Source organism: Typopeltis vanoorti, chromosome 26 (assembly GCF_054136105.1).
Source record: "Typopeltis vanoorti isolate ZY-2024b chromosome 26, IOZ_Tvanoo_1.0, whole genome shotgun sequence".
In the NCBI taxonomy this organism is placed as follows: Eukaryota; Metazoa; Arthropoda; class Arachnida; order Uropygi; family Thelyphonidae; genus Typopeltis; species Typopeltis vanoorti.
Window position 1 is genome coordinate 28,964,874 of NC_143574.1, and position 27,850 is coordinate 28,992,723.

The 27,850-nt window shown below is 35.9% G+C and overlaps 1 protein-coding gene across 1 annotated transcript in view; it reads right to left on the reverse strand.

Moving 5' to 3' along the window:
- The window catches only part of Dip-B (Dipeptidase B), a 93,995-nt gene that overhangs the window by 9,623 nt on the left and 56,522 nt on the right, over window positions 1-27,850 (reverse strand). Inside the window, exons 11-13 of the mRNA XM_090414946.1 lie at window positions 25,922-26,040; window positions 14,262-14,345; window positions 7,588-7,695 (exon numbers count right to left, since the gene is read on the reverse strand). Of these exons, the coding sequence (XP_090271072.1) occupies window positions 7,588-7,695; window positions 14,262-14,345; window positions 25,922-26,040 (311 nt within the window). The remainder of the gene's footprint in view (window positions 1-7,587; window positions 7,696-14,261; window positions 14,346-25,921; window positions 26,041-27,850) is intronic.

A 27,850-nucleotide genomic window follows, 5' to 3' on the forward strand; every position in this document is an offset into this window, starting at 1 on the left:
CAATAAGCACACAGTACTAAACTACGTAATTGAGGAAAACGATTTAAATTATAACCAACAACAGAACTAATATTGTTGAGCTAATAATGCCTCTATGGACTGGATAACCACAAAGTTAATTTAGAGAAGTCAGGCTATCAGGTCTTAAAATGATAGTTTCCCAGATTTTGGATAAATTAATGTAAGCATACTTGGTGAGGTTAAGACTATTTCATAGCTGAGGCTGATTCTAAAAACAGTCTCAAATCTATAACAATTTCTATGTAATAAAGATGTTTTCCTCCATCTGGTCCTATGTGAAGGAGTATCCAGAGCATGGTCTGCCAATCCCGACTCGTCATACAGATGTAATTTTTGTGTTCTTCCAGGTGGATGTTAACTGATCTACCAATCTGTCCTAAGTAGGCTAAACTGCAAGCACAAGGAACTTTATATGCACCAGGATGTTCAAGTTGATCTTTAGGAGAATGTATGAAGGTAGCTAGCTGAAGATCAAAGTTTGAAAGTGGCATGGAGATCATATTTGCAGAGAACTTTGGCTATTTTTTCAGATGTACTCTTAACACATACGATGACAATAGTTTTGTGGTGATCCTGTGTGGTAAAAAGATAGAGATGTATGCAGTATTTTATATGGACTATAGCCACTGGCTAAAAAGTGCTGTGTCATTTGAACAAATAGACCTGCCTCTGTGCGTAAGAGTTTTGAGGATGCCATACTTGGAAAGGATGGTGGTGTGATTATGTACTGTATTTTCCGGTGTATAAGACGCTCCTATGTGTAAGACGCACCCAAGAAATTTAATACAATTTTCTGGGAAAAAACCTAAAAAAAACTTTTTCTGTAGGCGGAGGTCCAAAATGTCTTTCAGCTTCCCTATTCCCGTGTTCTTCCACATATTTTACAACCTGCAATTTGTAACTTGAAGTATATGAATGTCGCCTGTTTTTTTCCATCACTAAAATCTACAGGGAAACATCAAACTGAACACAAAATATCTCAACACGTCAACTCAATACTGATAAACATCGGTAACTGATTACTCGGATAAGATATTATGAAACTTGAATAAGGACTCCCCGTTCTTAGCCAATGATGCACTAGAAGTCGCGCATCAATTTGATTGCACCATTAATCGCCTACAAAGATCTTGGAACATAAAAGGGAGTGCGTATGACTTTGAAAAAAGGAAGCAACCTTTACCTTCATTATATAAGACGCACCCCATTTTTAAGATGAATTTTTAAAAGGTAAAAAAGTGTGTCTTATACACCAGAAAATACGGTATATACCTTTCTGTGTGAGTGGATTTTCTGTAAATGAAGAAGGATAATGAGCCACTAAGAAGTGTCACTAGTCTATGTAAAATGGGAAGACGATCGTTGCTTTCTTTTCTAATGGTGAGGTTTATTTTAAGGTATTAAGATGCCAAAAATGTTTCTAATGTGTCTGGATGGACCAAACAGCAAATACATCAAAACAGTGCAACCAAACTATTGGTTTAAGTGTGGCTATGTTGAGTGCTTGGTTTTCAAAATGTTTGGGAGGAGGAGGAATAGCAGTCTCATCAAGCTGTTTGCATGTTTTTTCCTTTCCGTGGGAAATACCTGCACATATAATGAATCTGAATAATTCATTTATGAAAGGGGGGGGAGAAAGTGGCTTGGTTAGGTTAAAGGTCTCTGTCAAAGATACATTTGTAAATGTGCAGAATTTTTAATAGATGAGAGAGAGTTGCATGTAAGGGAGGAAAGCGATTTGGATAAGTTTGGCAAGTATGTAGGTGGAGATGTCTATGCTGTCTACTATAAGACAGAGGTGGTATTAGGTTCATGAATTTTAGGGGCCCTGTATATTCCAGTGGTTTGATATGACAAGGTTTGAGTTATTTGGCAATTTCTTCAGACCAAGTTACAAAACTTTGTTTGCTCCTATATAACTTTTTAAGCACTGATTTTTTTAGGTGGAATATTATTCCTGGGAGGTCTTGATTTTGTTAGAATACCAGCCACAATCAACCAAATGTTATTAGCTACTGTGTAAGATCATAAATACCACATTCTATACTCGTCATAATTTCCAGAATTGATACTATTTTGAATGCGATGGTGAAATTATGCCTGTGACTAAGTGTGCTGATAGCATCTTCTGAGAGAGTCTGTGATAATAGATTCACCACTATGTGTTCCTGATGTAGTTGCAATCAGGAATAGTTTCACTCTTGAAGAGATGCAATTTTTTTCAGATGGTAATTCTTAATTTTTAAAAATTCTTTACTAGCAGTATTTTCAGAGATGGTGATAAGAATCGACCACTGTTCTGGATTATGCATTTCCAAAAGCTCTTCATGCAGCATTGATTTTTGCTAACTCGACATGAGTGCTGCTGATCTGTTCTCGAATTAGCAGTAAGTTTGCTTGCATATAAAGACATTAAGCTTTTGTGGAATCTTAGATGGTATGGAATGGTATTTGTGTCCAAACCAGCCAACTGAGTTGACAATTTTAGATTTCACTTACCAAGTTGACATGCTTTATGTGCATTCTTCTCTGTAGAGAATTTGAATATGTATAGAGAGGCTTAGGTGTCGATGATTCATAATGTTTTACGGAATAAACAATACCAAGAGAGGAAAACAATATATTTATTAAACTCACTAATATTTTGCTAGAATACTAGCTACAATCAACCAAATGTTATTAGCTACTGTGGGTGTAAGATCGTAAATACCACGTTCTATGCTAGTCATAATTTCCAGAATTGATACTATTTTGAATGCGATGATGAAATTATGCTAATGGTGAAACTGTGTTAGGCATACAGAATTAAACTACACAAATGATGAAAACAATTTAAATTGTAACTGACAACAGAACTAATGTCCTTACACACAGTCCTTTATGAGTTGGATAAAGGACTGTGTGTAAGGACAGTCTCCAATATCTTTGGTAAATTAATGCAATCATACATGCTGAGTTTAAAAGTGCTTCATTCGAAAAATGAACATTTGTTCCTTTGAACTCTAATAATGTCATCATATACAGGATGTTTCAAAAAGGAGGTATAAAAATTTAAATAACAATAGAAGGTAAATAGCAATAGATGAACAATTTTTATTACCATACAAATGTAGTATAACACTTGAAGTTTCAACACAGACAATTAAAGTTCGATATGACTGCCTCCAGCAATTCCTGCCACATGCAGCAGAGCATATCTGGCATAATTTCAGCAATGGCAGCAGTAATTCTGGAATGCAGCTCATCCAAATTTAACTGTCTGTGTGTTACTGGTGGTGGTTGGTACAAACACTATCTTTTGCATAGCCCACAAGAAAAAATCCAACAGTGTAAGGTGAGGGGGAATGCGGTGGCCATGCCACAGGCATCCCTCTACCAATCCATCTGCTTGGGAAATGCGTGTCAAGGTATGACCTTACATCTGTCAGGTAATGAGGAGGTGCTCCATCTTGCTGGAAATGCAAGTGTCCGTTGTGGTCATTGTCATCTAATTGTGGTATTAGGTACTCTTGTAGCATGTCCAGATAAACACCACCAGTAACAGTAGACTCCAAAAAAAAGAAGTGTCCATACACTTTCTTCTTGCTTTATGGTGCAAAAAACATTAGATTTTGGGGTGCCATGAACATGTTCTATGATGCTGTGTAGATTTTCACTTCCCAAACTCTGCGGTTGTGAGTGTTTACTTGCTCACTTACGTGAAAGTGCACTCATCGCTGAAAATGATTGTGCCCAAAATGTCCTCATTTTGTTCTATCCTACTAATAATTTCCGTACAGAAATCCTGGTATATCTTCTTATCGTCTTTCTTCAAATGTTGTAGGAGGGTAAATTTGTTAGGTCTGAAATGTAAATACTGTTCATAAAACACACCACAGTCACATGTGGAATTCCAATTTGACAAACACCCATCTGATTCCAGAGAAGCCTTGGAAAGGATTTTTCTGGAAACTTTCCCAAACTTCTTCCACAGCATTAGCAGTACGCACCCTTCCCATTGATCTTAGATGACACACAGAACAGCCTGTTTCCACAAAATTCTTGTGTCTACTATGAGAAGGTAGATCATGCGCCTACTATGAAGTTCTTTGCTATATTGCGTGCGGAAATTCCTCTGAACTTGTGTTGAAGACTTCGTTTTCTTAAACCAAAACACACAACATGCTCACTCTGAATCATCGAAAGTCAACATGTTCAAATGGTGTGACATACCATGCCATCTAGTGTTGTCATTTGGTAATAAAGTTATGTGACCAAAAATTAATGTGTTTCACTACATTATGATACTCACTCAGCTTTTTTTATGTCTTCTGAGTTATTCTCTATTCTCCTGGAAAGTTGTATACACCCTTTTGAAAAACCCTGTACTTCAGCTGCAATAAGCACAATAATAAGCACATTTTTTGACTCATTATTGTGATTCGTGCTTTGAATGTAGTTAGCTGTTTCACTAGGGATGTCCGTGTAACGTTGGATGAAACATATTGGAGTTTTTGAATAAAATTCTATATAATTTTTGTTACATGTTACCCATGAAAGTTATTTAAATATCCCATATATAAAAGCCATGTCTAAACTAGTGAAAAAATTTAAAAAAAGTATAAACTCATCGTTACCTATAAACCCATCAACCAAATTCATAACCTGCTACCTGCCATATACAAAAGTACCATGTTTGCACAACTTGTTCTTACTATGGAGAAAAAGGAAGATCTCTAATCAGGTCCAGATCACATCAGTCCAGATGCGGTCTGGACTCAAACAACATGGAATTGTAAACACTAGCCACAGGATCCAATGGGAAAACACCATGCTGTTACACTGATCCATATATAAACATGAATTTATACATGGGTGGTGTGAAAAGTTCTCGGCCTCAAACCATAAAAGGCAACACTAGCGGCTTAGTACCAGCTTAGAAAAAAAAAAAAGATTTTTTTTTTCGAAGTTGTTACATCTGCCATAAGCATTAATGTGAAATAGCTAGTCATTCTAACAAGTAAGTTTTTTTATAGCTGTTGTAAGCCAAAGTACTGTCATTATCCCTTGAAATGGATAAAATTGAGTATCGTGTGGTTATAAAATTCTTTGTAAAAGAAGGTTTAACGTCAAAAGAAATTCATTCGGAGTTCATAAAAGTTTATGGGCACTCTTCTCCTTCATTTTTGACAAAACAATAACCAAGGAATATTATTCCTATCTTTTAACCAGACTAGATATTAGATATTTGATAGCTTTTTTTTTTTTTTTTTTTTTTTTTTTTTTTTTAACCTCAAACACTGATATGTACTCCTACTATTTCATTAAACTGTCCTTCAAAATAATTCTCCAAACATCTATGATAACCTGGAAAGACTTTTAATGGGATTATATTGATCAAGTGCATATAATAAACAACTATGTTATACCAACTAGTTTCACCAACTAAGGTTGTTGGCATTTTCAGGGTACATAACTGATGTAAGGCACTAAAAAGTAAAAAACTGTTACAAACTATAATCAACCGATTCCAATTACATTAAACAAAGAACAGAGCACGTACAATACATGCATAGAGCGTGCACGATATCACTTGTTATTTAGGAACGTTCTATAGTTGGCACTATAATTCAGTTCTGGTGACTTGAAGGATCTGATAAGGGTCTTCCAGATCACGGGCAAGATTAGTCCTTGGTTCTGTTAAGGTTTTGTATACAGCAGGCAACTGTTGTGGCCTCCTTAAAAATTCGGGAGCAGAAGTCTTCCTCCATGTAAGGAATTGTGCTTCTATCCCACTCTATGATATGGTTCGTTTTTGAGAAATGAAAAGCTAACCCCAATTTTTCTTCTCTGTTATTATTGACATCACCTATGTGTTCTTTTTGCCTAATTTCAAGGCTCCTTGAAGTTTGGCCGATGTAATTCAAGCCGCACGAGCAGGTTATTTTACCTATGATAGTCTTTTTTATTTTATCTGCAGTTTTCATGCCACCTTCACCTTTATTATTCCTGATTCATTTTAAAGTACTCTTTTTTTTCCATTTCTAATTTCCTTTTTTCCATGTTCTATTTCAATAGCCTCCACAGAACATCTTCCCCACCTTTCTTATGAAGATCTTTCCAAGACCTGCTTGCTTAACTACTTTCACACACTACTTTTCTTCCTTAAATTTTTCTATGTATTCTCTCAGATGACATGCTGATTTAATTGTTTAGAACTTTTAATATACTTTCTTCTTTTCCATGATTGCCTCTAATTTCTTGAGTCCACCAGGAAATTCTGATTTTTTATCCTAGCAGACAAATTAATTACATGGCTTTCTGAATGAATCAATGTTTTCTTCAAAGTTTGCCAATGAGTCTAAAAGATTTGATTGTTTTGAATCCTTCATTTTTGACTCCAATAGTGGTATACTTAAGCTCCATAGTTTACCTCTGAAAGCTGCTCAACTTTGATTCTTTTTTAAAAAAACTTTTACATATTTTTCTTTTCAGTGTGATATAGTAATACCTTGCATAGCACAGGTTTTGTTATAACACGGTTTATAATTTTTAACAATTTAAATATTTTTTAACATTATGGTACCATAGTTCATTATCGATATTCTGACTACTAAAACAGTAGTACTATAGTGATTTAGCATACTACAGTAACAATTGTATTGATGTATGCTTTAGTATTATTTCAGGATTACACGGCAAAGTCATGGTTGAGCTACATTTATTATTATGGATGGAAAACTAGACCTGATTGCAAGCTATTTCAAATCCCCTGGTATACTAGGGGATTTGAAATAGCCGGCCTGGCTGGCCGAGAGGTTAGTGTATCTGCTCTCTAGCCAAGAAGTTGCAGGTTCAATCCCACAGTGGGCATGGATGTTTGTGATTGTCTGAAAATACGAGGGAGGGCACCTACTCTACAACTGTCTCCACCTCACTCCACCAACTGCAACTACACTACAGCTATTGGTAGATGCAGTTAGTAGTTGTGGTTCATTGTAGTAGGTGGATTGAGGTGAAGACAGTTGTAGAGTAGCTGCCCTCTCTCAATGAGTCTTTGGACTCCCTGGAGGTGTCATGTAATAATAATTAATTAATAATACTCGTGTCTTGAAGGTATCATTATCCACAATAATACAATCAATGAAACATTCTTATTCCTGATATCTTTTCTCCATGTAAATTTGTGCACATCTTTACATTGAAAGATGTGCCAAAGGTTATGTGAATATAACCTTTGGCACAGGAATTACTTACTATATTATTAGCCTTGCTCCTTTCTTCAAATTTTCCCAAAACATTTCTATATGCCTGGTATTCATGTCCTACTCTTCTGTATAAGTCACCAGGGACCAGATTTTTCTTTATATCAGCTACCTTTCTAATGACTCAAAAAATTCTCCACTTCTAGCAGTGGAGAATACATAGACTAGCAGTGGCAACTAGTTGATGTGTTATAAGAAAATGCATAGAAGGGTAAAAAGAAAAATTGCATCATCACAGATTACAGTGAAAAAGAAAAAGCTAAATTTTAAGGCAATCTCAACTTTTTAAAAAAATAAATTAAGGTAGCAATCAAAAACTTGCCTCTCGACGAAGAGTGGAGATTTCAAACATGTCTCCAACTAGATCACCAGCTTTCTGCAAACTTCTCCCTATCCCTACTTTCCTTGCAGGACCATTATCTATCACAATCTGCATTAAATAAGGGAAAAAACATCATTTTAAGTTCAAAAAGATCAAGATAATTTGTTCAACTTATTAGTATAGTAATATCTTATACCATATTTACTGTGGATTTCATCAAAATATAACATCAGTTGTTTTGTTTTAAATAAACTGTTGTACATGTTCAAAAAGTATATTACTAATGTTTTCTATTATTATCATATGTTCATATCATATGCTCTAATGCAGTGTATAGAATGATAGTAGTACATAATTAATTAACATTATTATTAACTGCCTATCAAGAGAGAAAACCTAAGTTTTGAGATTCACCAGACAGTTTATGTGAATATAACCTTTGGCACAGGAATTGCCTTGAAATGGAACTCTACCCATGAGCCCCACATAGTTGCCTTTTATTAGTGCTTTGCAGTTTCACTGGTTCCATGATTGCCTCTTAACTTCTTGGATTTCATCTTCACCACTGCTTTGCAGTTGAACAGTTAGTTATCATCAGAAACTAGGCAAAAACCTAGTTTCTGATGGGACTGGGTCACCATGGGAGTAGTAGTAAACCCAAACCGCCTACAATGGGAGAGGCATTCACCCTACAGTGGGTAAGAAAATAGGTTGTTCATCGTCAGAATGAATGCTGAAGGAATATTCAGCCAAAATGATTTGGCCCTTGACATGCTTGGATAACTTGGGTCTCAGCTCAGAAAAGATTCCACAGGAATGGAAAGAATGTATGATGGTTCTATTGTATAAGATGGCACAAAATCTGATCTGTCTAGCTACTGATCTTAGTGCTTCTGGTGTGATGAAGATTTTAGAGAAGCTGGTAACAGCTTGCAATGCAAAAATGGGTTGACAGACAAGTTACACTTTGAAAAGAACAGCATGGAGTTTACTAAAGGGAGATCACATTTTAGCAATTTGCTCATATTTTAGAATAATTTTGCGACTGAATTGGATAAAGAAAATTGATATACTATGATATTGTTAGCCTTTCCTAAGGCATTTAACAGGATACCACATGAAAGGCTGTTGATAAATTGGAGAATATGGTTGATGGATAGGTATCAGAAAGTGGTGTATGGTGGGTGTGAAATCTAAAAGATTTAAGGTGACCAATTAAAGAGATGAGATTTCAAATGGCATATTATACTGGTGGACTACAACTTAATACAACTATACTGAACAAATTTGGTCTGTTGGGTTCGGAAGGGATAAAGAAGCTGTGTAAAGGGTGCAAAGATGAACTGAGATTATGGAATGTAGATTACAAGGACAGATCAGATGGAGAGTATGTGGACTGCAGACACTGGTAAACAGGAGAAAAAGGAGTGATATGATAGAGGTCTATGAACTTCTGAAAGGATGTTATGCATTATTAACTGATGAAATTTTTCATTATATAGAAGGTAGGGAGAGGACAAGGGTGCATCCATGAAAGTTAGTTTGTGTGAGGTTAAGAAAGAGGTGAGAGCTAGATTTTTCTCTCAAAGAGCAGTGAGTGAGTGGAATAGTTTGCCTGTTAAAGTACCGAGTGCATCTAGTGTGAATGAGTTTAAGAGAAGATATGAGAACCAGTGTAGGTGATCTACAGCCTCCTTTGAGTACTTGACTTCCTGGAAGTCTTTCATGATAATTATAACAATAATATTAGAAAGTTATATTATTTATACTCTCTGGTAAATTTCAAAACTTTAAGATTTTATTTTTTCTGGTTACAACATTAATGGATTAATAATATCCTTTTAATCTATATAATTTACTATACCAGATTGAAGCCTTTTAGGCTCTTTATTTCAATAATTAATTATGCACCTATTGAGAATTCATTTATGAATAATATAACTTTCTAACACTGTGGTACTGAATTGAGAGTTTTCGCCCTCTTTAGGTTTTCTTTCTGGTCTTTGATGAGAACCAACTATTCCGAAACAACTGTCAGGCCAGTAAAACTACCAAGCACCAATTAAAGTCAATTATTATATGGGCTCCTGGGTAGAGTCCATCTAAATAGTGCCAATCCAAGGCAATTCTTATGCCACAAGTTATATTCTTGTAAACTCTCTGGTAACTTATGGAAACTTATTAAGTTCCTATCTTATCTGGCTATGACATCAATGGATTAATAATATCCTTCTAATCTATTTGCAATAATGTTAATTGCTAATGTTTACTACTAGTGTTACATTAATTGTTAATGTTCAGTGAAGAATGAATGATATGCAAGAAAGTCTATATTAAGTCAAACAAACCTAGTGAATTTGGTCAGTCAATGATGTTGGGATAGTTATGTTATGTGTAACCCTTAATGCAAAACAATATTCATAACCTCATATAGAACAGGACTGCTAGTGTACAGGATTTCTAAACTGTTCTGTAATTTTTATAGTCATCTCTACTTAGGAATTATGGCTTCCTTTAGGTAGCATAATTTTTAAACAGACATGTACTTAAACATACTATAGTGTGATCTATCATGACACACACACACACCCCAGAATGACACCTTTCATCTGAAATATATGCATGATCCAGATTTAGAATGGTTGTTGCCTAGATAGTATCTGCTCTCCAACCTAGAGATTATGAATTTAAATCCCATTGCAACATGTACATCTGTGATGTCTTTAGGTGGCAGACAACTTTAACTGCCTGGTATGAGACCTTCATCCTGCTGCCGGAAGTAGCTTCCATTTTTGGCCATTAAAGAAAGGATTCTTTAAAGTTATATAGTTATATGGTGTTTCTTGTAGAAAGGCTTATACACAGGTTAAACATGATAATTAACACAAGGAATTGACAGCGTACACTAGAAATATAAATTAAAACAACTTTAATATACGCTTTCCAATATTTCGGCAACGTCACGTTGCCATCTTCATGGAAACTTAAGATAAAGACACGTGCAAGCAAGTGCTACATAACAGCAAATGAGAAACAAAGCGAGGAAGCTACCGTTTTTCCTAAAGTCCTGATGGTGCCCCCTGAAGGGCTATATTAGGTGTTCGTGGCCAAATAGCAAACACATCATCAACATAGCGAAGCCATATGGTAGGTTTTTGTGGGACAGAGTTTAAGGCTTTCTCTTCAAAAGTCTCCATAAAGAATTTGGCCAAGGGGTAGAGAAAGTGGTGAACCCATGGCTGTCCCCTCTATCTGTTTGTAAAATTTTTCCTGCCAAATGAAATAGCCTGAGTTCATTGTGAACTGAAATAGGGCTGAGATATCGGGAGGAAATTTAGCTGGATTAGCTGTAAGGTTTCTTTGAGGGGGGATATTTGTGAATAAGGAGGAGATGTCAAAACTGACCATTATGTCATTATGTTGGAATGTAAGGTTTTCTATACTGGCTTGAAGTGGGCCGTTTTTTTTTTTTTTTTTATGTGTGATGGTGTGTTGCCAGTATAGTGTGAGAGCGCTTTGGCTAAATATTTAGCTAGTTTGTAAGTGGGGGAATCAATGCCATTCGCTATGGGACATAATGGCACATTTTCTTTATGTATTTTCGGGAGCCCATATATATATATATATATATATATATATATATATATATATATATATATATATATATATACATACATATGTATATATACATACATACATACATACACGGGAGGGGGGGAGTGTCTAGAGTTATATGGTTTTAGTCTGTCTGTTAGTAATCTCCACAGGCCAAGACGTGACCTTCTTAAGGAGCATATGGAGTTTTCCAATTTGCGAGTTGTGGGATTGTATTCAATGGGGGAAGTAAGTAGCTCGATCTAATAGTAAAGCCTTAAGCTTACCTATGTAGTCAGTATGATTGAGTACCACTTACAAACTAGCTAAATATTTAGCCAAAGCACTCTCACACTATACTGGCAACACACCATCACACACAAAAAACTCAGCCCACTTCAAAGCCAGTATAGAAAACCTTACACTCCAACATAATGGTCAGTTTTGACATCTCTTCCTTATTCACAAATGTCCCCCTCAAAGAAACCTTAGAGCTCATCGAAGCTAAATTTCCTCCTGATATCTCAGCCCTATTTCAGTTCACAATGAACTCAGACTATTTCATTTGGCAAGAAAAATTCTACAAACAGATAGAGGGGACAGCCATGGGTTCACCACTTTCCCCATCCTTGGCCAATTTCTTTATGGGGACTTTTGAAGAGAAAGCCTTAAACTCTGCCCCACAAAAACCTACTATATGGCTTCGGTATGTTGATGATGTGTTTGCTATTTGGCTACATGGCCCGAATATTCCTCTCCTTCCTAACACACTTAAACAACCAACACCCTAGAATCAAGTTCACCCTGGAAAAAAGAGGAAAACAATAGCTTCCCTTTCCTAGACACACTAGTCACCTGCCAACCTGATAGTACCTTGGTTTTCTCAGTTTTTAGAAAATACAGGCAGATACATTCACCAACAATCTCCCCCCCCACAACAATATAAAGTTATTCAACAGGGCACTATTCAACAGGGCTAAACTAATCTGTTCAAATGATCAAGCCCTAAACCACTGAACTAAATCACATCCTTAACACTTTCTCAGCCAATGGCTACCCCCCCCCCCCCCCAAAAAAAATCCAAAAATACTAAAACCAGTTATCCACCCCCCCCTCGAAAAAAAAGATTACTCTAAATCCATCCCAATTCCCTACATCCGAGGCACCTCGGAAAAAATCAAAATCCTAAAAAAACGACTTGACCACTTGTTACAAACCGTATAGAAAATTTGCATACCTTATCCGCTCCACTAAAGACCAACCACTTCCCCTAGACCTACGTGGTGTATACCAAGTCCCTTGCAGCTGTAAATTGTCCCACTTTGGCCAAACAGGCAGGACAGAAAATATCAGAATCTCAGAACACAAGGAATACATCTGATTTCACCAGTACAGCCACTCTGGGCTTGCAGACCATGCTCTGGATACTCGCCACAGAATAAGGTGTAAGAAAGCCACAATAATACACCGCAGCAAGTTCAAATATGAAAGACTATTCATGGAATCAGCCTCAGCCCTTAGGAAAATGCCAAACCTCAACAAATTTGGTTGCATGAGACTGCCCCAAATTTGGGGAACATACATCAGAAGAACTTCAGCCCGGCCAAGAACACCTAATATAGCCCGCCAGGGGGCACCATCAGGACTTTAAGAAAACGGTAGCTTCCTTGCTTTGTTTCTCATTTGCTGTTATGTAGTACTTGCGTGCACGTGTCTTTATCTTAAGTTCCCATGAAGATGTCAACGCAACCTTGCCGAAATATCGGAAAGTATATATTAAAGTTGTTTTAATTTATATTTCTAGTGTACGCTGTCAATTCCTTAAGTATTAATTATCAAGTTATCTGATGTAAATAGGACATTATATCAAGCAATACATAGTTAAGCAATAAACTTAAAGTCTCTATTTAAGCTGTAAGTCAGCAGTTAGAACTGGTAAAATCATGTGTGAGATAAGGGTGCACATTATCTCCACTACTATTATCTATATGGATCAAATTATGAAGGAAAGTGGTATTAAATCTGATATCAAAATTGGTGATATTAATCTTAGCTTTTTATGCAGATGTTTATACCTCTGAATAAATCCAGTATAAAATCTGCAAGATTCTCTAACTAAATTGAATAACTGTTGTAATAAATTTGGTATGAAAATCAGCAATAAAAAGACAATGAAAATAGGTAGAAACATTTAAGACAACTATATCCTGAATGGTGAACCTATAGAACAAGTAAAACATTCCAGCTACTTTGGCACGATTTTTAGTGAAGATAGTAAATTAAATATGGAAACAAACAACAGTATTAGTAAAGCATAGTAGAAAGTCAGCTGAATATTATATGAAATAAGAAAGAAATTAGTCAAAACACTAAATTAGTTGTATACAAGCCAATTCAAACCAATTTTAACTTATGGATCCGAGAGCTGGGTTAGAAATAAAACACTTGATCAAAGACTAGAGACCTCTTTTAGTGGAGTGAACAGATGGCATCAATGGCAGTATCACATTAAAAATGAGAATATTAGGAAAGAGCTTGACATTGTCAGCATTCAGGAATGTGTTAGTAGAACTAATCTCACTTGGCATGGTCACTTAAACAGAATGGGAGAGGAAAGAATAACAAGTGTTCTTTGCCTGGGTGGCAGGAAAAAGACCCAGAGAAAGACCAAGATGAATGATACAGTAAAAAGTGCCTTAAAAGGCAGAAATATAAGATCTTATAATATTGGAGTCTTTACAGATAACAGATTAATTTTGAGGAAAATTATTGATTGGAAGTTAGTAATGGTGTAACTTTTTCATGTAGTACTATCATAATTATCCTGTACATCCCTTAAGGGTATATATATCAGGAAGTTGATGTTTTTTTGTTTTTTTTAATAAACTAATTTTTCTAAACTTATCAAAAAACTTTAATTCCTATAGAATAACATATTGTACTTTTTGTTTTTTTAGCATGTAAGAAAAAAAATTGATAGCACTGGGATGGAAGAGAAGGAATCAATAATTATTTCTCTTCAATCTCAGTGTGAAATTACACATCATATTATAATATAATATTTTATATGAAGTACTCACTGAATAGCCTTCACCAACGGCCAAAACAGCATGTCCTGTTAATGTTGCAATAGTAAAGAAATGTGGATTCGGATCTCTTGCTGCCTAAAGAATTCCAGTTGTTAAAAAAAAGATTAGCATATAAATCTTGGCTAATTCAAACTCAGTTAATTTGAAATAAACTGAAGTACATCCCATTAATCACACTAGATTAATTGTGAGGTTAATGAAGCTACAAAGCTTTTCAGCATATAAAATTATATTTGATATAATGAAAAGCATGTCAAATACATACACTTAATTTTTAATATGAACTAAAGACATTTCTAGTGAAAAGTTAACATTTAGATTTCTATTACTAATAGTAATTTATCATTTTTTTTTAAAACCGAATTGCCTTTTTCTAGTGCTAGATACTTTGTTGGAATAATTCAACAGTTGATGAGTAGGTGGCGTTTGGTGTAGTTAAAGTTCTGTATTTATTAAATTTATGTTTGTGTGTGGTTTTGATTGGAGTAAAATGATGGTGAAATGTAAGGTGCAAAAGACAAATACAAAGGGCATGGATATTTCTAAAATGTATATAAAATATATTTCTAAAATGGTAAGATGCCATATGTATGGTTGGGAGAGACTGAAAATATTTATGTGGAGGGGATAGATGAGAGAGTTTAAGCATGTAAGAAGTGTAGCATACTTATGGATTATGAGATATCATTGAATGTAAGCAATAGTGGGCAAAAGATAGTGAATGTAGTTACAAGAGTAAGTGATTATGAATGGTATGGCTGAGTGCTTGAATGGTAACAGTAAGACAGTGGATAAAAATGGCAATGAGTAAGACAGTATGTAGATGGCAGTGAGTTAGCGGTGGTGAGTGGTAAGACAGCAGACGTGCAAGGCAGTGAAAATGCAATTTGTGTAAATGGCACTGAAAAACTAACTGAAGACATGAAAGCAGAGTTGGTAAAGATGAAGCAAATGATTAAACATGAGAAATGAACTGAGATGAATTACAGATTTGCATGGGAATGAGAGGAAGAAGGGGATTAAAGATTTGAAAGAAATAGACTGATTTTAGAGTGGCAAGGTACAGAAATTCGATGAAAAGAGGCATGGTAAGTGAAAAGGTACACAAGGTCTGTTTTCAAGGAGGAAGAATGAGCAGGGTGGTTGAAGCACTGGATTTATGTATGCAAGCAAAAGATTTGGTAGTGGTACTTGCCACGAATGATTTGGCTGGTAACAAGAACATAGAAGGGATGTCATGAGGCTGTTAAGAAGAGTGAAAGATAACAGTGTGGAAGGTAGTCAGCATGTTACCCAGGTATGATAATGATGAGTTGAAAAGGCAAACAAAGATTATGAATGGTATGCCAGTAGAGTGATGTGAGGAGAAAGGAGTTCATTTTATGAATGTGTGGGATGAGTTTGAGGGTACAGATAGATATAAAAGAGATGGGCTACATTTGAATAGATTTGGTGTGAGTCAGTTGGAGAAACTGTTGCTGCAAGTGAAAATAAATGAAGTGAATGTAACACCTGAGGAAGCAAGAGGCATTGTGGAAGAGCAAGAGAGTAAGGTAGGCAAGTTTGTGAATAGAAAGGTGAATGGCACGAGTGAAGAGAATGAGAGAGAAGGAACACAGATGGACAGGGAAACGAGGGAGGTCAGGATGGACAAGGAGAAAGGATTAAGATAGTCAAGGATATAGGGGATAACATTTAAGTCTGGGGTGGGGTGTAATATTAGTGATGATAGACAGGAATGGATTGGGGGGGGGGAGGAGTCATATCTGAGAAGTGGGGTCAGTGGGACTTGTTATAGAAAAAGAAATGAGCTAGTGTGTATGTTTGCAAGTGTTAGAAGTATTCAAAACAAGTGGAATGAAATTACAGCATTGATAAAGTTTATTCAACCAAAAATTGTTAGTATCAGTGAGAAGTGGTTGAACAAGGATGACATTCTGACAGAAACAGATGGAGAGATATGTAGTCTTTTGTGAAAACATAGAAGGCAAAAAGGGAGGAGGAGGAGCATTACTGATGATGGCAGAGCAGTTGGGCCCATCTATGGTGGAGATGCAAGGAGCAAATACTGACAATGGTTTTGAAGCATATGGTGTAAAGTGGAAGTGGACAGGATGAAATGTTTAATAGGGTGTTGCTGTAAATCTGGTGATGTGGAAGGGAGTGAGAAGGAAATGTTTATAAAAATTGGTCTGGCTAATAAGAAAAGGATGATCGTTATGGACGAATTCAATTATGGTAATATAGATTCGAATGAAGAGGATCCAAAGAGCATCAGGAACCAAAGAGAATACATTTCTGGAGTTTTTAAGGGATAACTACCTTAAACAGCACGTAACAGAGACCACATATGGATCAAGGGTCTTGGATTTGATTATCTCATCAGAAGATGTTTAAAGTAAGTGTCACATCTTCCTAGAGTTTGTGAAAGTGATCATGAAGTGATTATTTGGATGGTGGCCAGCCATATCAGTACATTTGGGAGAAAAGGTTATATGTGGAACTATAAGGCAGGTGATTATGACAATCTCAGGCAGCTGAGTGATATCATGGAACAAGGAATTGGATGAGAAGGAAATCAATGCAGTTGGCCTCTACTCAGAAAGTATCTGGCAGAGGTAATGACTGAGTGTATTCCAAAGGTCAGGAGATTAAATAAGGCAGGTGTAAAATGGATGATTGAAGAGGTGAAACATACATTCTGGAAGAAGAAGGCATTATGGAGGCAGCACAAGATGAGTGAAGATAATCAGTAACATGAGAAATACAAAGAGCAAGCAAGGAAGGTGACTCAGTAAGGGTAACAAAAGTGTGGTATGAGTAGCAGTTAAGCAAATGACACTAAAAAAAAAAATCCTAGGGAGTTTTTTTTTTTTTTTTTTTTTTTTTTTTTTTTTGTATGCAGCCAGTAGAAGGAAGAATGGTTATCGGAGGATGATAAACAGTGAGGAGGATATAGCAGAGATTTTTAATGAGCAGTTCATTAAAGTATTCCTTGTGAATGTAACATATTGCAGAACTTGAGAGCAATGGGAATGAGGGAGAAATCAATGATGGTGAGTGAGCAGGAGGTATATGAGGAATTAAGTAAACATAATGCCAACAAGGCTATGGGACTTGATGGTATATCACCACATGTCTTGAGTGAATGTTCCAGGGAGTTAACACAGCTTTAACTTGGATTTTTAACATGAGTCTTCAATTAGCCCAAATTCCAAAAGAAAGATCGGAAAGATGGTAAAATTGTTCCACTTCATAAAGGGAGTGATAAGGCTAAGGCTTTGAATTATAAGATAATCTGCTAGTCTGGAGTTGTGGTCAAGGTGCTGGAGAAGCTAGTGAGGACAAGGATTTAGAACTGGGGTTGAAAGCAGTAGAATCTCTTTTTAATGGACAACATGAGACTGCTAAAGGAAGATTGTATTTTAGCAATCTGCTTACTTATTACAACAAGGTGACAAATACATTGGACACAGGGGATGCATATACAGTAGTATATTTAGATTTTGCAAAGGCTTTCGCAATAGATTGCCACATGATAAACTAGTTAAACTGGAACAGATGGGAGGGGGAGGTTAGTGGATTAGTGCATTGGATTGGCTGCCTGATAGGTATTAGCAGGTTGTGTAAAGGGGGGGGGGATCTTCCAGAAGAGAAGTCATTACTGGCATGCCCCAGGAGTCTGATTCGGGGCTGCTGTTGTTTAATTTGTATGTAAATGACACTGGAAAGGACTTTAATAGTGATATACAGCTATTTGCAGATGATGGGAAGAATTATGCAAATGTAAATAGACTGTCTAAATAGGTGTGTGTGTGTGTTTGTGTGTGAGAGAGAGAGAGAGGATATCAGTTTAATGTAGCAAAGTGTAAGGTTTTAAAATTTGGGAAGAAAAGATGGGATGCAGAGTATAGGATTAGTGGGAATATTTTAGACGAAGTGGAGGATATGAATGATGTAGGAGAGATGGTGGATAGGGACTTGAAATTTTGTGGACATTTTGCTAAAATCGTGGGATAACACAACAAATTACAGGAATGATGTGGAGAATGTGTATAAGTACAGATGTTTTGATTCCATTGTACAAGTCTTGGATCAAGTATCATATGGATTACTGCACAGATTTATTCACATGGTTTTCAAACAGATCAGGAGATGTTGGAGAGGATCCAGAGATGACTGATTAAGTTGGTTTCTGGTCTCCTGAATGTGGAATATGATGACAGATTGAATGAATACAAATTATAGAGCTTAGTGAATAGAAGGAAGAAGGGAAAAACATGATTGAGATGTATATGCTGGTACTGGATAATTACCAGATTAACATGGATGAAATTTTTCATAGAATATCTGGAGACAGGAGAGAACAAGAAGCCATCCATGGAAGCTGTATGAGGTGAGTATAAGGAGTAGATTTTTTGCATGGAGAGTGGTGTGTGATTGGAATGCACTGTCTGGGAGTGAGGCACAGTGAATGCATTTAAGTCAAGGTATGATAAGCTATGCATGAGAATGGGACCTCACATGATGAGTCTGTTGATAATTATTAATAATTATTTCATTATATGTAATTATGAGAGTGGTCTGAAAAGTTCTCAGCCTCGACCATAGATGGCAACTATCAACACTATTTTTTTTTCTAAGTTGGTACATCTGTCATAAGCATCCATGTGAAATTGCAAGTCATCCTATCAAGAAGTTTGTTTTATACAGCTGCCTGAAGCAAAAGTAGTGGTTTCTGTATCCCCTGAAATGGATAAAATTGAGTATCGTGTGGTTATAAAATTCTTTGTAAAAGAAGGTTTAACAGCAAAAGAAATTCAGTCGAAGATCATAAAAGTTTATGGGCACTCTTCTCCTTCATTTTCGACAATTAAGAAATGGGCTACCAAGTTTAAATGTGGCCATACCAGCCTTGAAGATGATCCACATGAAGGACGTCCAAAAAGTGTAACAACACCATAAATCATTGATCAAGTGCACGATATGGCATTGGATGACCGGTGAGTCAAAGTGTGTGAAATTGCTGAGACTATAACCATTTCAAAAGAATGTTTAAGATACATTTTGCATGAAGAATTGCAAATGAAAAAGCTTTGTGCCAGATGGGTGCCGTGCCGCGCTTGCTGACAGTAGATCAAAAACACACTCGTATGAAAATCTCTGAACAGTGCTTGGAGAGTTTTAACAAAAATAAAACTGATTTTGTGCATCGATTTATTAATATGGATGAGACTTCGATTCACTATTACACACCAGAATCCAAACAACAGTCAAAACAGTGAACAGCAGCCGGTTGTTCAGCACCGAAAAAGATAATCTGTTCCATCAGCAGGAAAGGTAATGGCATCGGTGTTTTGGGATGCTAAAGGCATTTTGTTTAGTAATTATCTTGAAAAGGGTAAAACAATAACTGGGAAATATTATTCTGATGTTTTAGTCAGACTAGGCGAAAAAATTCATGAGAAAAGACCCAGTTTACAGAAGGAAAAAATCATCTTTCATCAGGACAATGCACCTGCCCACAAAGGTGTTTAGGCAATGGGAAAATTAAGGGATCTGCACTATGAATTGTTGGAACATCCACCCTATTCCCCAGATTTGGCTCCCTCTGACTCCTATCTCTTCCCAAAACTAAAACTCTTCCTCGCTGGTCAGTGTTTTTCTTCAAATCAAGAGGTGATTGCATCTGTAGAGGGGTATTTTGCATATCTTATTGAGAACTACTACAGGGATGGGATAATGGCACTGGAGCACAGCTGGAATAAATGTATTAGTCTTAAGGGAGATTATGTTGAAAAATAAAAATAATTTTAGAAATTATAAATTTGTTTTTTCATTGTTAGGCTGAGAACTTTTCAGACCACCCTCATATTTCATATAAAATAATTAATAATAATTTTCATCTTAGAATCTAGTACACACATTTAATTTTGGAAATATCCTTGATTATCACAGACTTCTTTTCTGGATGCTAAACTTCTTTTTTCTTTACCTTCTCATGTGAAAAGTTTTCTTGCTTCAATTTCTTTAAATTTCCAGTTCCCCATTTCAAAGATCTAAAATGCTCATTTACTTGGAGATGACATAGCAAGAAAGCACTAGGTGAAGAAATAATTTTGAACTGAACAAAAATTGTTGCTGGTGCATTGTCACTGTTCTGTTTCCAAAGCAAAAAAAAAAAAAAAAAAACCTGCTGTGATTATATATTGAGGAAAGAATTCCAAACACACTCCATGCAAAAAATCTACTCCTCACCTCCTTGCTCACACCCACCTTATACAGCTTCCAGGGATGGCTTCTCGTTCTCCTGTCTCCAGATATTCTATGAAAAATTTCATCCATGTCAATCTGGTAATTACCCCTTACCAACTTAATTGTGCATCATAAAGTGAGAAGATTTTGCACTTTTTTTTTTCTTTTTTCCAAGAATCCAAAACATAACTCTGAAATGCAGTTTTTTTTTAGGGAAAAAAATGAAGCTGAAATATTTGCACTTAGTCTTGGTCTGGATGATTACAAGCCTTTTGGTTTGTCAAAAGACAAACTCTCAACAATGATGCTGCCTGGAGTATATCAGGTCCCGTGTTCATGCAATCTGTCATGCTATAGGCAAACAGGAAGATCAGTCTATAAATGCATTTCTGAACATCAAGACCATATCTGGCTCATTAAACTACACAAATCAGCCCCAGCACAATACAGAATTGCAAATGCAAACCATAGGATCTAATGGGAAAACACAAAGCTTTTACACATATCTACATATAGATATGAAAGGCTATTCAAAGAAAGTAGTGAAGCTCTACATACCCCAAAGAAAGGCATCAAGTGATGTGAGATTAGGAGAACATAAGGGAATTTTGCAAACCTCAAAATGAGCCTCCTGTGGAAGTGGTCTGATAAATAGGCTCAAGCGCTATGTGATGTGTGACAGGTTGCTCTGTCCTGTTGGAATACCTGTGCACGAAATGGAATTTTTTTTTTTTTTTTTTTTTGCATGACTCATCCTATGTAAATCCTGGGTGAATGGAATAAACACATTCTTGATGCAGCATTCGGTATTTAAGATCATGGTTATGCTGCCCTCTTCAATGAAGCAGGGCCCAATTATGCTATGGCTGGAAAACGCACACCATGAGGTGACCATCTTGCTGTGAAGAGGTTTCTCTTAAACAAATTCAGGTCCTGAGAAAACCAAGACCTGTAGGTTCACTTGTTTGCATGACCGCTTAGATGGAAATGTGCTCTGTCTGAGAACCAGACATTAAGGAGGAAGGATGGATCTTTATAGACATTGGCAGCACGCATGAACAGGATTCCCGCCATGTAGTGTGATCCATTGCGGTTAAACACTGACCCATCTGAATGATGTATGAAAAGGCACCCAGTTCCTTAGTAGTGATCACCGTAGTATCCCAAATTTTACCACTGTTTGGTGCTGACACTTATTCCAGCACATGCCCGTGATTTTTATTTGTGTAAACAGTTCATGGTCTCCCCAAATGCCCTTTGCAGTGTTGCAAAATGCTCACGGTACTTCGGAACTCCTCAATTAAGGAAATGATGACACCATTTGTTTGAGTCACACGTACAGATATGACAAAAAACTGCTCACAAAGATGTTTATAGGTTTGGATCATTTGCTCTACCAACTCTGTATGAACGAAATGGTGCTCAACAACAAACTTCTTTTCTTCCAACGTCAACACCATTGCTACAGCTAAATAAAATGGTGTAGAATGTGCTCTTCAATTATTACTATTAAGTGAAGCCTCCAGGGAGTCAGGGACTCATCAAGGGAGGCCACATACTACATGCACCAGCTATCATACTTATTCTTGAATTCATTCATACTGCTTACACTCACGATATCCGATGACAATCCAGTCCAATCATGCACCACCCTATAAGAGAAAAATCTAGCCCCCCCCCTTCTTAGCAGCATTCATTCTCAGCTTCAAGGGATGCCCTCTTGCCATTTCCTCACCCTCCATTAATTGAAAAATTCCATCAACTGAAATCCTGTATGACCCTTTCAGAAGTTTTTAAGTCTCGCTCCTATCCCCACTTTTTCTCCTGTTTGCTAATATCTGCAATCCACAAATTCTCATCTGTCTTCATAATCAATATTCCAGAATTGTGATATCATTTTTAACTATCTACTTTGCACTCTCTCCACTATATCAGAATAACAATGGAAACCAGGAGACACACACACAACAGTCCTGCACACAATACTCCAAATGAGGTCTTATCAAGGCCTTATAAAGAGGCATTTGGCCACTTTATAATTTATCTTTATCATTCTTATCTTTTGAGTTGTAATTGCATCTTTGCAACATTGTCCCTGAACTTCAACTTCGTATCTACTAACACTCATTAGCCTTTACATTTACTGACATTGAACTAACATTCATTTTCCCATGGCCACAATTCCAGCCTATTCAAATCATTCAAATCAAATTTGCAAGTACTGTATATCGGCAGCATTCCTGTTATCCTACCTATATTTGCATCAGCAAACAGCTGTATGTTGCTTATCAAATCCTTTCCAATATCATTAATGTAGAGATTAAATAACAGTGGACCAAGCACTGATCCTTGTGGTACACCACTTTCTTACAGACTCACATCTCCCATATACCACTTTTTGATATCTGTCAGTCAGCCATCCTCTTATCCATGCTAATATTCTATAATCCAAACCCACATTCTCCAATTTATGCAACAGTCTACCATGATGTATTCTGTTAAAAGCCTTAGCAAAATTCAAAAGTATAATGGCGTATCCATTCCCCTTGTCTAGTTCATTGTTATAGAATGTGAACAAGTTTCTAAAACATGACCTTCCCTTAGTAAGCCCATGTTGTTCATTGCAAAGTAGAGATTCACTGTCAACCCATTTGGGAAAGTCCTAACCAATTTTTCCAAAATCTTCACCACTCCTGAGATACTAATTGTTCAATAGTTGGATACAGTGGTCTTTGGACCACCCTTGTGCAATGGAATTACCTTACATTCTTGCATTCCTGTGGAATCTTCTCTGTTCTGAGACTCATTAACAGTCTGGTCAAAGGAATAGCCAGTTCAGCTGAACACACTTTTTGCACACGTGCTGATATCCCATCAGTCCCTATTGCTGAATTCTTATTTCAGTTTGTGCAATAGCTCTAATACCTCATCTTCAGACACCTGAGTTTCTTCATTCAGTGAAGAGGTAGCAGTGAGCTCAATTTTGCATACACCAGGTTGATAACTTTTAACAAAATGGGCACTCATTAGTTAAACCTCTTCTGCATCTGTTACCCTCATGCCATCTGCACGTAGAAGAGTTATTCTTTCTTTTACTTGCAGCATATCGATAGAATTCTTGTGGATTTCTTTAGCATGCAGAGCCAGTTTCTTTTCTTTGCTTTCCATACAACAGTTGTGATTATTCTAGCCTGCTGCTTATAATTTTCATAACAGACATCATCCTTATGCACACGGTATTCCTTCCACATCATCTTTTTCTTACAAATCTCTTGCTTAATAAGATTACGCATTAATTTGACTCCTACCCTATTTATTCTTTGAACTCTCGGGGCACATGCTGATAGTACATCATTTAGTATTTTTTAAATGCTTCCAATGCACTGTTGATATCCTTCCCATCCAGCAACTGTTCCTATTCCACATAACTTAGGATAGATACTCCTCAGTTGGTCATAATTTCCTGCTCTCGGGACACTGGGATTCTGATATTGGATCATCTAAGTATTGTTTAAATGTTTGCCAACGTGCATGCAGTCAAATAGTATATCTCATAGTATATATACTGAAGGGGAATTTGAAGTTGAGCACTTTCTTTTTTTTGGACTATACCATACAATTATATTTTCTTATACATTATATTTAAAAAAAAAATGCTAACACCTTTAATTCCCTTACAGGGAATAGAAGAGGCTGTCTTAGCCCTATCTAATTTTTGGAGACTGAGAGGTGGTTCAATCTCCACCTGAGGCCAATTAGAAATAACTTCCTCAAGACTATCACTAACAACATCTGGCATCTGGTGAAGAGATGGGTGACAAGCACAGCCATCTCGTGGTTCCTGATCCTAACGTTATATATTCAATATCTGAGATAGTGTGTATTCTATGGTCGATTTTCTTGAGTATACAGGAGAAAAAGCCCAAGTTTCGGGGAGGAAAAAAACCACGTCTGCGCCAGAGATCGGCTAACTCAGGAACTGGTAGAAGAACAGCTTAGAAAATGTTCCCCTAATTGGCGACTAGATTTGAACCGATCTTCCTTTGGGTGGTCAACCACCACTTCCACTGAGCTACACAGGCTTTCTTACATATATTTTATTTTATATAAAATTTTTTCTAACACCTGATCATAAGTAAAAAAATATGAAGTGAATCATAACTCCAGCAATTCAAGAGGGATTCAAAAAAAAAAAAAAAGTCTACTATTTCGCTTTCAAAATAAAGTTTTATTATAAAGCAAAATAATAAGTTTTTTTTGCTAAAGAAAATATAAAAAGAGATTTTTCACAGTTATTAGATATGTGCAGCACAGAAAACATTAGGCATTCAATATTAACTTCTTCATGAATGTAGATACATTCTAGCATTTTCTTCAATAGAAAGCCCATCTCAATAGACATTAAATGTTTGCTTCAGTAAAAAAAAATTCTTCCTCCCTATTATCTTGCCCAACTCCTTAAACATCTCAATGGCACCATTTTATTGCCTACCCAAATCACTATTACTCTTCGGTTTAGAAGATACGGGATTATTTACTTCTTTTTTTTTTTTTTTTTTTTTTTGAATGGCACAACAAAATAAAGTCAATACAGATGCAAATAAAACAGAACTAAAACTGAATTATATACTATAATCAAAAATTCTAAAAAATTAGGAAGTCAGTCCAACAATTTATGTCTAATAGCCCCTTAAGATGCATGAGTCATGTTCCCATAGGAAACTGTCTCAATAACAGACATAATTCAGTGATTTGAATTAAAATTGTCAGGAATAATATTTATAGTGCAGTCATCTGAATAGAAATTGTCTTAAGGAAATTTTGGTCCTAATTTTGGATGGTCATAAGTCAAAGAATACCCATATGTAATAAAACCAGTATTCCCACATATTGAATACTGGTTCATCTGCATCATATTCACACCAAGAATGGAATACTATATCAAAAAAAAAAAAACTAATCTTAGAGAAAAAGACTGCAGTTTATTCTTGAACATATAAATCTAGCTAAAATGGTAGGATACAGAATAAAACATATGCCATGCATATGTTCATGGTGAATATTTCAGACCAACTGATTATTAATGGTCATTTCACAAACTGATGAACATGGAGTTATGTCCATGACATTTACAAAAGAAGATGCTTCTTGGTATAGCAAAAGTAGAAGAGAAAAACAAGTGCTTCATCCTTGATAGATAATCAGAGTAAAAGCTTTGTATGAAGAAAAAAATTCCTTGTGGTTTTCGATGGTGAATGTCAAAATCTTCCTTACATTCCTTCACCATTAAAAAGAATTTAATGGAAAAAAAAAATTCATAAACTCCATCAACAACTGGTGTAGTTGCTGTTAAGAATTTGTGACACTACAAAACAATATATAATAACAATTAATACCTGTTCTTTTAGATGACAGAGCACATCAGCCATAGCCATTCGTCCTTCAGCATCTGTGTTTCCAATTCTAATTCTTACACCAGCTCTAGATGTAATTAACTCATCAGCAACATATGAATCTGAAATTATTTCAAATATCTTTATTCTAACTTAAATTTGGTCAAACTTTTTTCTTAACTTTCTGTGAGAAAAGTCTGCATAGTGAATTCAAAGAAAGTCATGTTCTTGTAATAATTCCAACCAACATAAACGAAAACAAATCAAAATCTGAATATTAAAACATATAGGAATATACTAATAAACAAACCAACAAAGCAATATATATATCTTGATTTTAATTTTGATTCTGCAGGATCTGAAAGTATTTAAAATCTCTGGTAGGTTTATATGCCACTATGCCATATTTGTGAAAATATACAGGTAGCATACAATTTTTGCCAGCTGATGAATGACCACCATCCTGTTTATTAGAGGCCTGAAGCATCATGTTTAATCTCTAGGACAAGGTTATCTAACCCTTAGTCCAGCTAGAGTACTATATATGATAGGTTTATAACTGTTTGTAGAAGACATTCACATTAATGGCAACAGGGTTCTCAATTTTTCTTATTATAAATGAGAAATAAAAAAAAAAAAAAAAAACATTACGAATGGCATTTGTAATATATTTTGTTTTTATAATTATTTTATCCATAAATAAATGTGAAAGAATGACCAAAAAAATATCACTAGGTAATACAGAAATATAAAAATTTTACTGTGAAACTTTGCATTCTTTATCTTACACCAAGGCTCTGAAATCCGATACATGACTGACACACATCTTGGTTCAGCATCTAGATTTCTATCAATAGTTTTGTATATTTGAATTTTTATTTACATTTAAAAAATGTGGATTCAGACCCAGGCAATTCTAAACATGCATAACAGTTTCAATATTGTAGAATTAAGTATATACGAAATGCATTTCCTTTTAAAGGGATGTCTCTTTCAAAAGATACATCCAAAGAGAGTATACTTTACTTGGACAAAGAAAGTGCACCTTTGTCATACACGAGAGGTTGGTTGATCAACCTATAGTACATTAGTACCGTGTATGGGTGGTGGGTTGGGAGAGAAGGCACTTGATCACATTTGATTTGAATGACTGTATATTGTATTTCCCAGAGAACAACAAGGGGAGGACTGTTCCACAGCACAGCAGTTGCAGGGATGAAGGAGGAGAAGAAACTTGTTCTGTGGGTTTCAAGGTGCACTGTGAAGGGATGTTGAGCAGTAGCTGCACGTGTTCCAACAAGCTTAGTACTAAAATTTACCTTCATTTTGGTAAATTATAGCAACTACAACTGTGTCAGGTCATATATATACACAAACTCTTACCACCAACCAACACAAAAACTAGGAGTCATCGACGCACTAAAAAACAGGACTTTAAAGATTTGCTCCAATGAGCAAGTGCTTAAATATGAATTAAGTTATCAGCAATACCTTCCTAAAATATGCCTATAGTAAAAATACTATCAACAAAATTCTTCACAAGACTGCACCTAATAATAAAAATAAACTAGATTACAATGAAACTATAGTCATTCCATACATTAAAGAGATATCAGATAAAATAAACAGAGTAATACAGAAATACAACCTTAATGCCACCTTTAAACCTCCTGCAAAATTAAAGAACCTATTCTACTCCAAGGATCCCCGTCTTACCCTGGCCCACTCTGGAATATATTGTATTCACTGCACCTGTAATTTGCCTTACATAGGTGAAAGAGGATGTACAATTCCTATCTGAACAAAGGAGCATTACAACACATTAAATTTAATAACTATGGTAAATCTGGTCTCTCTGATCATGCCCCGAATACTCCATATAGAATTGACCGAAAAGGAACATGTTCACATTACATCACACCAAAACATGTA